The 14668-nt window shown below is 39.3% G+C and overlaps 1 protein-coding gene across 3 annotated transcripts in view; it reads left to right on the top strand.

Moving 5' to 3' along the window:
- DENND1B (DENN domain containing 1B) overlaps nucleotides 1-14668 on the top strand; it is a 170085-nt gene that overhangs the window by 80687 nt on the left and 74730 nt on the right. For 2 of the 3 annotated variants that reach the window (XM_053391487.1, XM_053391486.1), the window contains exons 6-10: nucleotides 2315-2384; nucleotides 4204-4284; nucleotides 7043-7102; nucleotides 9910-9963; nucleotides 10556-10666. In XM_053391487.1, coding sequence (XP_053247462.1) covers nucleotides 2315-2384; nucleotides 4204-4284; nucleotides 7043-7102; nucleotides 9910-9963; nucleotides 10556-10666 — 376 coding nt within the window. The remainder of the gene's footprint in view (nucleotides 1-2314; nucleotides 2385-4203; nucleotides 4285-7042; nucleotides 7103-9909; nucleotides 9964-10555; nucleotides 10667-14668) is intronic. The other variant, XM_053391488.1, reaches the window with a different exon arrangement.

Below are 14668 nucleotides of genomic sequence, written 5' to 3'. Positions count from 1 at the left end.
CGGTTTTGTGATCCAGCTTTTTCATGGTTTCTCTGTGTTGTGCATTGTACAGAGGTGACCAAATCCTAATTGGCTTCCTCTCCTCAGCTGTATTATTGTGTAGCATAATCATTATTCCTGCCTTAACTGTGGCATATGCTGAAGTGAGTAAGAAAGTTCCTAAGTTTAGGTTCAGAGGATAAACATCACCCTCTTCCACAATAGTTGTTATGCTTAATTTAGGAAGAAGAAAAGGTTAAGGAGGATCCATGGGAGCTTCAGTAGGAAGGGGGAGACAGGAAAGTCCTTTTCTGTGAGCAGAATTTCATTCACAATAGTTTGTATTGAAGTCAATATGTATAAGGTAAGAAAGACAGAGCCAAGCTGTCTTTCTTATATGTACATAAACACATGGCATCTTGCATGTCTCCTCCTGGCAGCTCCTGCAGCCAAATGTATTGCTCTGCTTTCCTTTGGACCACATCAGGGAAGCCAAGAGGGGGGTCTTGTCATCTGGGCAGCCCAGGACCTCTGTACACACTGCCCAGGCTTGCGCCCTGGAGAGGTCATTTTGGTGCAGTTAAAGCAGCAAAAACAATGTGGGAGGCATCAGTAATGAGTTACTGGGTCTCGGCAGCCACAGCAGGCGCTGTGATTCTCCAGTGGTTTGACTTCAACCCTAGAGGCACACTCCATTGTTTCTCGAGATAGACGGATGCCAACCATATTATTTATATTGGTAGAAAGTAATCTGGGATCAGGGCTGTACGCTTGCCCCCTTGTAATTATTATTATTATTATTATTATTATTATTATTATTATTATTATCTGAGCCAAGGCCGGGCTCAGAGCAGCTTACAAGCAATAATAAAAACAAGATGAATGATTACAACTTAAAAACAAAAATAAAAAACAACATTAAAATAATGGAACATTAAAATATTAAAATGTAGCCTCATCGCAGGAGGAGAAGGAAAAGAAAAAAGAAAGAGAGGGAGGGAATCAAATTGGCTCCAAGCCAAAGGCCAGGCAGAACAACTCTGTCTTACAGGCCCTGCGGAAAGAAATCAGATCCTGCAGGGCCCTGGTCTCATGAGGCAGAGCGTTCCACCAGGCCGGAGCCAGAGTTGAAAAGGCCCTGGCTCTGGTTGAAGCCAATCTAACTTCCTTAGGGCCTGGGACCACAAGGGTGTTGTTATTTATGGACCTTGAGGCTCTCCGTGGGGCATACCAGGAGAGGTGGTCCCGTAGGTACGAGGGTCCTAGGCCGTGAAGTAATAGTGCTCCTTAATGAGAAATGAGGAATGCTTGTGTGGTTCTGGGTACCCATAGCTATGACAGCACATTGTTATGATAGCTATGCTCTGCCTCCACTGCTCTGCTTCTGAATACCAGTTTCTGGAAACCAACTGGGAGGGGGAGTGCCCTTGTGCTTGGGTCCTACTTGTGGGTTTCCCACAGCCATCTGGTTGGCCACTGTGAGCGCAGGATGCTGGACTATATTGGCCTTCGGGTGCAGCAGACCCTTCTTATGTTACAAAGAGTGACATCATTCTGCACATGGTGGAGTCATATATATGGTTAAGCTGGTGAAAATGTCTAGAGCAGGTTGCCAAAGTCTCCGTTATAATTGTGATAGGTATATTCCTACCTGAATGCTAATGTATGGTTCAATTTGATCTTTTGGTTTTAAATAATGGATCTATATTATTTGCATCTAGCATTTTTGTCATTTTAACAGTTGTAGGTTAATGGTAGCTGTTGTTTTGTTTTTTAAACATTATTTTTCAGTTTCTGAAACTAGGGGTAGCTGTTGTTAAGTCTTCCCAGTTTTGAAAGGAAAATAATTCTAGTATCTAGTATTTCAATATGCAATTAGCTGAACTTTGTCATTCTTCATACTTTAGTGTGTATGTGTATAAAACATATCTCTGTGTGCTTGTTTTTCATAATGTATCAAGTTTGTCCCTTTGCATCCAAGCTTTGTGGACTTCCTGTGATATGGTTTTAATGAATGGTAAGTATCAAATGCCCTCTTGAGGATTTAAGGAAAAGCTAAACAAACCAAGAATAGTTTCTTGTTTAAAAATACCAACAGCCATCACCATGTACTGTCTTTTTTAAGTATTTTCTTACAAATGAGAAAAAAGTTAGATACATTTTGTTTTGTTTTGCAGGATCAAGTCAATACACTTTTTTCTTATGAACTACTTAGATCTAAAATTTTACTGTTCAATCTTGCTTGAACGCTTTCAAAAAGTGCATCACGATGAAATCGTTTTCATATTGTGTTTCTCCTTTTTTTAAATAAAAGCTTTTATGTCTCTCTTTTCAGCTACTTGCCATGGTTCGAGGTATACTACAAACTTTTAAATACGCTGGCAGATTATTTGTCTAAAGGACAGGTAATTTTATGTTAGTTTTCTTTATTAATTAAATGTATGCTTGTTAGAAGAAAAGTCGGCAGTGTTGTTGCTTCTCTCCTTAGCTGGGCTGCGCGCCCTGTGCCTGTCCACAGCTCCTCTCATAGGTCAAGCCTTAACCAGGAGAGGAAGTGTCAAAGAAGCAATGTTGCTTTTCCCGATGCTGGCCTGGCGGTCGCTCCCCACCCTGGGCATGCCCATGCATGCAACAAAATGCTATAGTATGTGTACTCAGGATGAAGCTCATGCAGTCTATTCTTGCTATTTGTGCCTCTCCCCCCATTAGTTCCTAATGTGTTCTGTCTACTTGCGTGTGACTGCAAGTTTCATCCCTTTCTCTTGACATGACAACCGCTCTGAAGGGCTTTGGGGTTTTTTTACAATCAAGTGGGATATAAATTTAATAATAATAATAATAATAATAATAATAATAATAATAATGATGATGATAATATCATCGTCTGTACTCCACCCGTCTTGACTGGGTAGCATTTAAAAAAGAAATAACCTACTTGCCAAAGTGGATGGAACTGGACCAAAATGATGGCTATATCAGTCATCTAAGTAGCATGGTAGTGGAATAGAAAGTGGAATGGAAACCAGTTATAAAGGTGATGGTTACTATTTTGTACAAGCAAATACTGGAGTGGGTTTACCGCTGTGTTGAAAATGCACCAATGTGTTCACTGTTAGTCACACAAACTCTTTTCACACATTCACCGAATACAGCCTATGTACATACAAGCTATATCTGTGCAGCTTTCTCTCTGCACAAAAGTTCAGTTCATCCCAATGGCTGGTCACCTGAAGGTCAGGAGGTTGGGTCAGTGAGCATGATATCATTCTCTCTTCATGCACTCAGTTGTTAAAAACTGCTGGAACAGGCCAATGGCCCATCTAGTCCAGCATCCTGTTCTCACAGTGGCCGACCAGTTGCCTGTGGAAGCCAGCAAGCAGGATTCAAGCACATGAGCCCTCTTCCCTCCTGCGGTTTCTAGCAATTGGTATTCAGAAGCGCTGCTGGAAGCAGATCATAGCCATCATGGCTAGTAGCCATTGATAGCCCTCTCCTGCATGAATTTGTCTAATCCTCTTTTAAAGCTAATCCAAGTTGGAGAGATGATGGATTTCTGGCATGCGTTCACAGAATATAAATGCAAACATTCAAGATGCTAGCAAGCTTTGTTGTCCTAGTTCCAACTAGGACTCTGTCTCTTATAATATTGACACTGCAATTTGTTTGCTTATCTGTTTTTTTACAGTTATGTACCAATTTTCATTAGATTTTGGAATGACTTTTTATAAGGTTTGCTTTATTGGAATGTTATAGAATAGATATTATAGAAAGAAATGATAGGACAACTGGGGTCGTTTTAACCTGCTGCCCAGATAATGGGATAAAAGTAGAACAATATGTGATTTGTTTTATAGATACTTTCAGTGTGATTCCTAGGAAGAAGTGGGGCAGAAATAAAGGCCTGGGAAAGGAGGAGGTAGAAGAAGCATGGTTTTTGGAAAGCAGGACAAGAGAAGTAGGAAGGTTCAGGTGTGGGAGAAGAAATGATTCAGAAGATTGAGGTGGAGAGAAGACCCGGAGGGGACAGAGTTAGAAAAGCAGTAAAACCAAAGAGTGAGCAGGGCTTCAATTAGGATTTGCAGAGGTGAGAAATCAGATATTGGTTTAAATTACTAGGAGTTTTAGAATTCATTTGTTACTGTGTACATATCTGAAGTACTGCATTACGGTGACCATGGTTTATATAACTACTGAATAGACATTTTTAAATCTTTTTTTTTATAGGAAGATGACTTGAATGACTTGTTAGAAACCTGGTATACGCATTCTGTGCCAAAGGCAAATACTCCGATCAGCTTAAATTTGGTAGGTATTGTCTTCATTACAGAGCCTCATACCAATTAATAATAATCAGCAACAAAAACGGCCCTTTTTATTTACTCTGCATAAGTTGGGGAGCTTGATGCCATGATAAAGTATCCAAATTATATTCTCACATCTCTCAAAGTGGGAGGCAGATCTCCCCAAGGAGGCACAGGAATTTACTAAGGGAATTGTTAAGGTGGCTTTTGACATCCCCCCAACTCAATATCTGGGCATGTTTTCCCCTTTCCCCTTTTCTAAACGCCACACATGAGCTAATATTGTACACCATTTTTGTGCTTACGTGCTATTGTCCCAACCCACACGTGGATCCCCTGCTGTTCTAGACACTAGACTAATTGTCACAAGTTTCTTAGGTTCCATTTCAAATCTTTGACTTTGATGTCCAGATGCAGGTAGCTCCAAAAGGTTGTGCTATGGACATTGCCAGGAGAACAGCACTCTTCAGTTGCTGTACCACAGGAAGGAGCTCTTATTTTTCTAGGATCTATGGACAAGCATACAATCTTGCACAATGGAGACTTTATATGACTTAGGGGTTGCACATACTAACTGCTGGTAGTTGTTGTTCAAAATGTCTGGAGGGCACCAGATTGGGAAAGGCAGGAGTAGAATGAGTAACAGCCACAGCCTTCATTTGAACATGACCTCCCAGAAGTCTAGTCCTTGTCACCAAGCTGGATAGATGACACAGATTCAGTATCTCCATGGTTCCTTGCCTGATTTTCCAGCTTTTCTTGTTCCTATTTTAATTCTTGTTTTGTATTGTTTTTAATGTTTGTGTTTTGTATGATATTTTATGATAAGGCAACATATTAATAAAAAAGCCCATGCCTGTTGGTTTGGGTTGTGTTTTGACATCCACTGTGTGATGACAGGGGGCTAGCTAGACCTGTTTTAAAATACAGTGGTACCTCGGGTTACATATGCTTCAGGTTACAGACGCTTCAGGTTACAGACCCCGCTAACCCAGAAATAGTACCTTGGGTTAAGAACTTTGCTTCAGGATGAGAACAGAAATCGCGCAGCAGCGGCGTGGTAGCAGCAGGAGGCCCCATTAGCTAAAGTGGTGCTTCAGGTTAAGAACAGTTTCAGGTTAAGAACAGACCTCCAGAACGAATTAAGTTCATAACCCGAGGTACTACTGTACTTCTTACTGTTTTTTCACTGGCATATCTCCCTTAGAAACCTTAACACACATACTTGTTATGGCACCCTGGATGTAGAACTTCCTCCTGTTGCAGAAACTGTTGTCACCCCCATTACTTGTTTTCCATTGTCAATATGTCACTCTTTCTTCAAGACTTATGGAGATGACTGACTTAATTAATTTGCTTCTTCTGCTTGTGAACTGTTACGATGTTGGTTTCATGGTTGTTATGTGATGTTGCTGTGTTGCATTTTAATGAATTGTTTGTGGATCGCCCCAGAAGCCTTATGGTTGAAGGGTGGGTTAGAAATAAAAAAGTTGTATCTAGATTTGACTCATATGAATTAATAAACCTATGTGAGTAAGGTCTGTTGACCTTAGTGGGCCTACTCTGAGTAGGACTAACATTGGATACAATCCAGAATAAAAATAATATCAATATCAGTAGGCTTTACTGCCCTCCCCTTCTTTTGTTCTACACACATAATCACATGGCGCACAATATTAGCAAGCACTATGTTGCAAGCTACCAATCTTTAATTTGCTCGGGGATGCAGGTAGGGCATGGACACTGGCTTTGTTGATGCACAAATTATTCAGACAAAAATGATCATCTGCACAATTCTAATAGACGTTACATAATTAGGTTTTGAAAAGTGCTTGAAAAGCTGGCAGTCTGGAATGCCATGTTTGACAGCACTCAGTCAGTCCAATAAATTAGCTTGGTGCTGTAGTAAAAACATTTTCCCCTTCTAATTGTCTCTGCCATATACTCCTCTGGGGATCTGGATGCCAAGCTGTGTTCTCTGAGGCTCACACATCAACACCAGTTTTACATAAAATACTCTGAAAATGGAACTTTCTGTAAGCAGCCATTTGGCCGGATGAACCAGAACCAGCATGAAAGCAAAGTTGGATATTCATTAAGAAAATTTGCACCTAGCAGGAACTGAGAAACACAGTGCTCATGTTGTAGAGTACCATTGTTGCGGAACAAACTCGAAACCCATGTTACACACCGCTAATAAGAGTATACATGCAAAGATATGGACATTTATGAACACAAAAGTTTAAACTTAACAGTGCAACGGATATCATACTTTGCTAGTTGCTAATGCATCTTTCTGTTCCTAGGATATCATCGCTGGTTGTTTAAAAAAACAACTGATCCTGATTGCTAGGCACAGCTTTAATTTATATGTGCAGTTCTGCATGTAATGAAAGGATTTCAGATATTTGCCTGAATATATGCCCAATTACTTCAATACATAGCTCAGTCCTTTGCCATTCCATCTGTTGCTGTGATAATTCCTCATTCATCTTTGGTATTCCCATTTCTGTTTCTTCTGTAAAGAAAAAGAGAAAATGACCTCACACCCTACACCTTACAAACCAAAAGCCCTATATTGTAAAGTTTGAAAACAACAAGGTAGATTGATTGAACTGTTTGTTTTTGCCTTTGAAACATTACATAATGTTAAAGAGAATGGAGTCAAGTTATTTCAGAAAAGTGCAGCTTTGCAAGTTAAACTCAGTTCTTTGGTTTCAAAACTTGAATTTGTTCAATTTTCTCTCTAATATTGGAAAAAGAACAACGAGATCTTTTTTGCAAGTGAGCAAGTTTTGAAAAATCAACCTTGTTTAATGGCGGTGAGTTTAAACTGCTCTGGCTACTCATAGCCCCTCTTGAAAGAAATAATTGCCTGCCAAATGATGTCTCTGTTGATTGCAAGTGATTCATAAATGTCCCCTGAGAAATTATTATGTTGCAGCTCTGGTATAAAAGAAAAAAAAAACTCTTGAATGTATTTTCTGTTTAGACTAAACCAGAATTGGAAGTATATGTGCAAATTGTATGCTAAATATCCTCTTTACATTTAATAGAGTGACAATAGTTTATTCTTACTGACTTTTTGTTTTAAAAAAAATATTTTTTATGCCTTTCAACTGTTTACGAATTTCTGAGAAGGCCTCTTTGTAGAACAGGAATAAAAAACGTATTATTTTCACTGAATATATTTATACTTGGCACTGTTGGCGGCATGTGAGCAATGCCTTAACATCATATCTCTACAGATATTTCAGTGGTACATACCGTTTTTATCATAATATCTCAGCAGAGGTTGAATATTTTGTTTTTTAATGACTGAATCTAGCTCCTCAGAAGAAAAAAGTTGAATAATTATCCACCAAAATGAAAAAGAAGGGCTGCACCCCACCAAAAAAGTGAGAAAGGTGGTGGTGATGATGATGATAGGAAAGAATCCTATATTTCACCTCCCCCCACAAAAAACCTAAAAGGGTTTAAGCTAACTAGTGAAAGATAATATAAAAGTATAGTTATTTTTGCTAGTGATGACTATCTGAAGATCATCTGACATTTTTTTTAATGTTCAGCTTTGTAAATATCCCTGAAGAAGAATGTCAGGTTGAAATTTAAATACATTTAAGGGTTTTGCATCCTTGGGATTCCCCCCTCCATCTTCAAATAAGCATTTTAAGTATAAGAATAGTATAAACAGAAAATATTTTTCAGAATTTGGGGTGCTTTCTTGGTTTCATAATATCTGAATTTATCCTTTTTCTATGTTATATGAATTCTGTCATTCTGTACATGTACTGGATTATAAAACACATTCCTAATGTTATTTTTTTTCTAATTCTTTCTTTTTCTACCATTCCTCGTGTTTTATTTAGCTATCAACTAATTCTGAATGTGAAAAACGTGTTAGTTGTCAGAATTGCCCAATAAGGCTATAATTGGACCAGGATAATAAAGACCTAGTGGCATAAACACCTTACTTTAACAAGTAGCTATAAATGAACTTACCCAGGTCCTTTCCTTAGTACAAAATTCTAGATCCCGTTAATATGGTCTTAGTCTAGTAACATTTTCCCCATTCACAATTATGAGGCTAGCTAAGAGCTTCTGTGATGCTTGTTCTCTCATAGGTCCTGAGTTTAATTTGTAGACGGAGGCTGTAATCCTTTACCTACTCACCTGGGAGTAAGCCCCATTGATTTCAATGAGACTTCAGAGTAGACATGTGTGGGATTGTGCTGAGAATGTACCTCCATCAGTGCTACAATTAAAAATGCAACTTCCACATTCCCCATCATGAGAAGCAGAGCAGGCCAGCTGTTCACAATAATTGGCAGTTGGTGAATGAGAGTAAGGAAGAGGCAGACCTTACACACCTTTGTTTCCTGTGGTTTCGGGATCCTCAAGTTGGACCAACCCTCACCTTAGTCAATCCTCACCTGCTAATCTCTTCCATTGTCTTGATAAGAACAGACTAGTTGATTTCTGCCCATATTGGTAATCCCATAATGTTTTTCCTTAGAATAGGAATTGCTTTCCCAACATACAGTGCTGGTCCACTTCTTCATGGTGATCGTGACTAGTGTCAGAAATAGAGACGATGTATATCTGTAACCCAAGAAAACCTTTAATTAAAACATTTTTTTTTAAAAGCCAGTTTTTCAGCTGGAGGCCTCATACTCTCATACACTGTGTTTATTGTCCATGCTTGTGGACTAGTGAAGCTTTTGACACCTCCTGCGGATCACATTAAAATATGCATGCAGAACCTTGTTAAGTTACATTTCTCATAAACTATTGGGGGGGGGGGACTTGGGTTGTTTTGCAACCTGCTTGTAAATATTTAACAGAATGAACCCAGTTCTGTAACAATCAGCAACTGGAAGCCCAAGGCTATATTCAACCCTGTGAGGAGTACAGGCTCCCCGCCCCCCACCAGCTGCCAATCTATGAACAAGGGAGATACAAGAAGAAAATTGTAGCTAGGAATGCAGGATTTGTTATTCCACTTTATGAAAATGAGGCCACACCCCTCCATCTCCTTACGATTGTTAAACTACTCTGGGAATTGAAACTTTATGAGTAGAATAGGGGTCTCCTATCAATACTTGGCACCAGTAGCAAACAGCAGTTCCCAGGGTTCTTTGGGGGAAGACATGTTTAAAGTGGCATGATACTGCTTTAAATGTATAGTGCAGGTGGGGATCTGGTGTCTGCTGTCTAGGGCAGTAGCGGCTACAGAAGCGACTGGATGTATGGTCCCTTTCTTCTATTTTTCTTCCTGTTCTCCTGATTTTTTCTCCTCCTTCAGCTCCAAGGTTTGAAAAGAGTCTTGTCACATACTCTTTAACACTGATGATGCTCTACATATACGCTGTTGTGTTTTTTGTAAAATTGGAATTAGCAAAACTGTGATTTCATTAGAAAACAAACACTTTTCTGAAAAGGGTATTTCATGCCTGTGGTCTATTGAATCAAACTATCTGGTGCTCCTGATTACTTTACTAATCATGTCATTCTGCCACAAGAACAAAAGCTAACTAGCCTACATAAACAGCAGTTTATAATACTGTTATCACTTTCAGGACCAATAACTCTGTGTTTTGTTTTGTTTTCCTTTCCTTTCCTTGATCAGCAATCGTATTTCATTACTCCTGATCTAACTGGATTACCAACAGTACCTGAAAGTGTAAGTTTTGTAAGATTTATATGGGGGTAAGATGAGATATTTAGCACATACCCACTGAATTATAAGGCTGTATAGAACCTGAAAATAAACTGGTTCAGCTCTCTCCTCCATGGCTTTATTCTCCTTTAATTCATTTACACATCCCAACACCCGCCACTTTCTCCCTTCACAGACTGTTTCAATTCCATAGTGCTGGGGATTTGCATATACTAGTGTATATCCATTTATGTAATTTAAAACAATCATTTGCCCACAGTGGATGCAAGGATCGCTCTCATTCTGTGTGTGTGTGTGTGTTTGCAGGCATGAATGTTTAAGAAGTGGTTATGTTTAATAAGCTAAACTAAAAAACTGGTGAGGGAGGGCAGTCTTGCTTAAAAAATGAAATCTGAATATTTTGAAGCACAGTTTTTAATATTGCAAATGATAACAAGGTGACAAATTTTAGTTAAAGATGCTTATTGTGCAGACATATTTCTTTAACGAGATTTTTAAAAATCCCCCTTCAGCAGGGAAATTGGTAGTTATAAGTTTATGCTCCACTCAATTACCACTATTAATGTGTTAACAGTACTTATTCTTTATTAAACAGAGAAATCTTACTGAATATTTTGTTGCTGTGGATGTGAACAACATGCTGCAACTTTATGCCAGCATGTTGCACGAGAGACGCATCATTATTACCTCCAGCAAACTAAGCACTGTAAGTACTTCACACTTCTTTCAAGCAGAATACATTGAGCGTCTCAAAAAGACCCTTGCAGATTTAAATATGTTCAGTAGGTACTTATGAGACAATATCTACATACTTTTAAAAATATATGGTTTTAATCTGACTCTTGAAGCACAAAAGTCTGATTTATATAAAGCCTTCTCAGATACATTAAGTCAGGTTAATTATTTTTTGTTATCCGGAGATGAGAGTTCTTTAACTCACTAGAGTTCATTTCTGTGCCTTCCACCCTATAAAGAATTCTTAAGGGCTATTATAAGATCTTTATTATTCACTTGTGGCTTATTCCATTGGAGCTACTTGAAAGAAATCAAGGGGGCATGATAATAGCTAGTATCCTAAACCTGGTAATAGGTAAATTCATCTTGGTTGCAGAGTAGTGTTTGGGGAGCGTATACTGTAATAGCTCTGATTTTGGAGCAGCTCTTCAGGCTGATAATAACTTACTATTCCAAATAGCCTTTTTTATTACAGGTTTTATGCTTCTGCCTATGCTGAAATGGCTTTCTTATGTCATTGCAGATGGCACAGAGATAAAGAGAGCCATGTTTTAACTCTACAGCCATGCCTAAATCTTTTGATAGCCACTTTTTGTTCTATCCTTTCCCATGGGGTGTAATATACAGGTCTACACCCATCTCAATTAAGTTGCAAGCAGCATTGCTTTCAAGCCAATGCGCATCATTGTGTATGCAGAGTTTTGTCTGTTAAGTATAGAAATATATTACTTAGGATTCCTTCAAATCTATTGCATGACATACTTTCTAGTCTGGTAATAGGTGTGTTCAAATGATTCACTGAATGCAAAACCACTTACAGTATGTTCAGTATAATCAGAAATAGTACAAAAATAGTTTTGCACTGTTAGCTGATCTGGATGTACACTAGGCAAGCCTGTACACAAGCTAATTTTAATTTCCTTTAATTTAATGGAATTTATGAGGTTAAACTCAGTTGAGCTGCTTAACTCTGCAGGATTACTATCTGAGTCTTTATAGATAGCAAGAGCAGGGCTTTAAAAGCACGAACAAATAAAATCTTGCACTGAATGATCAAAATACAGTCAACAACTTTATTGGTGCTTAGCTCTCATTCAAATGTGCTGAAAGCTTTGAAATTTGAGATACTCTGAAGTTTTGTTGTGCAGGGACGAGTGTGTGCTGAGTAAATAGCATTCTTCATTTCAAGAGATAAAAATAAGTCCAACATCCATTTGTTGACTATAGTTGTCATTCACTTGTTAAGCTTGTACGCCAGTTGTTAATCCATTGACTCTGTGGATTTCTGTTGGTTCTGATTCCGCGGGAAAGAGTGCGTTTTCCAGGGGAAAGCGGTGGGTCAAACAAAAAAAATAATAATACTCTGACCTGTGTCTAGGGACAACCAGAAGTGCCCCTCTTGAACTTGTGAATATGCTTTACATGGTGAAGGGTGCCTATATCAGTCAGTCTTGCAGTTCAGATTTGGCTTCAGTTTCTTGAAGTGCAATTCGACCAATAGCTCCTTTTTCAGCAGGAACAACTTAATGCAGGGCAACTGTCATGTAGACGGATTGCATCAGTCGGCAGTGTAACCAGTGCAGAGTGAGTGTAGAGTCAGTGCACATTATTATTATTATTATTATTATTATTATTAGAATTTATTTAGTATTTTTTGCACCATAACACTCACTTTTTTCCTCCTAGAAAGTAAGGGGAAATGTCTGTGCGTGTTATGGAGGGAATGCCTACGGGTGGCATGCCTATGGATTTTCCTCCTCTAAAAACTACGTGCGTGTTATGGTCGGGTGCGTGTTATAGAGCGAAAAATACGGTATATGCCGCCCTGTACCCGGGGTGTGTGTGTGTGTGTCTCAGGGTGGTTCACAGAATAAAATCAAGATATAAAACCACAACATATATACTCAAAATAAAAACAACCCAATAACACCCCCCCAAAAAGAGCCACATTTTAAAAGGGTATAGGATGTCAATCATGGCAATCAAATTTCCATTAGAGTAGAACCACCCTCTTGGTGGTATCTTAATGCTGTACAGGCACATTTCTGGTTTTGCAATTGGACTTTTCCTCTCTCTGCTCTCTGTCTCTGCCCAATCTGCTTCCGAAGGCCTCCCAATCCCTGGGAGCAGATTTTGACAGTGCATGTGTGGGATGGGGAGGGGAGGGACTGCAGAAGAGAGGGGAGGTTTCATTGTGTGAGTGAAAATCTGCAGCTTGATTAGATGCAACCCTCTGAATATGCATCATGTTGGGCATTCCCAAAGGTCCAGGGTTTGTTTTGTGGCTCCTTCCTTTAAGGTTGAGGTATCTTACGTGGTGTCCTCCATATGTTGTTAGACTATAACCCCCATCATCCTTGAATATTGGCTGTGCTGGCTGGAGCTAATGGGAAGTAAAGCCTGACAACAACTTTGTTAGCTACATTTAAGGAATTTCAGGTAGTAGGCCTCTGTATTCAAATTGCAATTCTACTTGTGATTGAAATTATTGACCATTGTAGAAATATTGTAGTGCCATTTTTTGCCATGGAATTTTTTAGCACCAGTCACTGTTCCTGTTTTCCAAAGGGGTGTGTGTTGTAAATGGCGTTTCTGTGCTCTCTGGCTTCCGTCACAGTGTGTCCCATTGCACCAGTAGCGATTTAGTCATGCTGGCCACATGACCCAGAAAGCTGTCTGTGGACAAACGCCAGCTCCCTCTGCCTGAAAGCGGAGATCCTGCACCCCATAATTGAATTCAACTGGACTTAACTGCCCAGGAGTCCTTTACCTTTACCTGTATCATAGTACATTGGGGTAGGCAACCTAAGGCCCTTGGGCCACAAGCGGCCCACGAGCCACCCCTGAACTGAGCTGCCTGCTCAGCGAATCCCTGCACGCTGTTCTAAACCAGTGCAGTGCGGTGTGTGGACTCACTTCCACGGTGTCGGAAATCGCATCTGCGCATGCTCAGACGCCCACGGAGGGATCTCTGCTGGAGTGAACCAGCCCAGGCGAGGTAAACCTTGCTGTAGTACATGGACTGCATGCATGACGTTCCAGGTTTATCTCCGTTTCAGAGAAATAAAAATATATATTAGTCTCCTAATATCTTGGAGATCCTTTCAGTAATAGTAGGAAACACTGTTCCAGCTGGATGGAACTGTTGTCTGCATCAATGTAGGGCAATATCAAATGTTCATGTATCCCATCTAGGACCCATTAAGAGTTACCACTTAAAGTAGTAACTGGATTATATCCTAATTTTGCACTCTTCTACACAGACTGTAGACTGAAAGTCTGTGTAGCATGCCGATTATCTATTTTGCATTTCTGCACTTTTACCAGTGTCAGAATTTTTTAAAAATTAGTTAAGTTTAGAGTCTTATGAGGAGTATCTTGGCTAAGTTTGGAGGAAGAAATATTGGCTTATTAAGATGGGATATGAGTTAACCTTTTGCCCACACATAGCCCCTTTATGACATGAGGAATGAAACCCAGAAGTTTGCAATTAACTGTGCTTTGGTTTCTTTTGAAGGTGGTAACCATATTATCTTCTGGTCCACTTTTTATATTTCTGTATTAAAAATTGTGTTTCATGTTTGCACTAACAGCCAAGCCACCTCAATTAGTCTTTTGTATTGCATATTCTCTGATTCTAATGGGTTGTAGCCAACTTGAGTCATACTCTGTGTAGATCCATGTAATGAATAGGCATGACTAACTTAGATCCATTAATTTCAGTGGATCTATCTTGAGTAGACTTTAGTTGGATACCACCCTTTGTTTTTATGGTTACCACTTGCATAAAATAAAGCAAACTTTGACTATATATCCCCAGTGAAAATGTAACTCCTGCATTAGAGTTTTGCTTTCTGAATAAGCGCCTTTTCCTTTGAAAATAGTGTTATCAAATCCATTCTATTGTTAGGGGAGTTGTCCTTTTATCTTTGAGGTTAACTTAATACCAAGTGTTTATGACAGTTCATGCAGA

Source organism: Podarcis raffonei, chromosome 6 (assembly GCF_027172205.1).
Source record: "Podarcis raffonei isolate rPodRaf1 chromosome 6, rPodRaf1.pri, whole genome shotgun sequence".
Lineage (NCBI taxonomy): Eukaryota > Metazoa > Chordata > Lepidosauria > Squamata > Lacertidae > Podarcis > Podarcis raffonei.
This window is presented reverse-complemented; position numbering and strand designations above follow the sequence as displayed.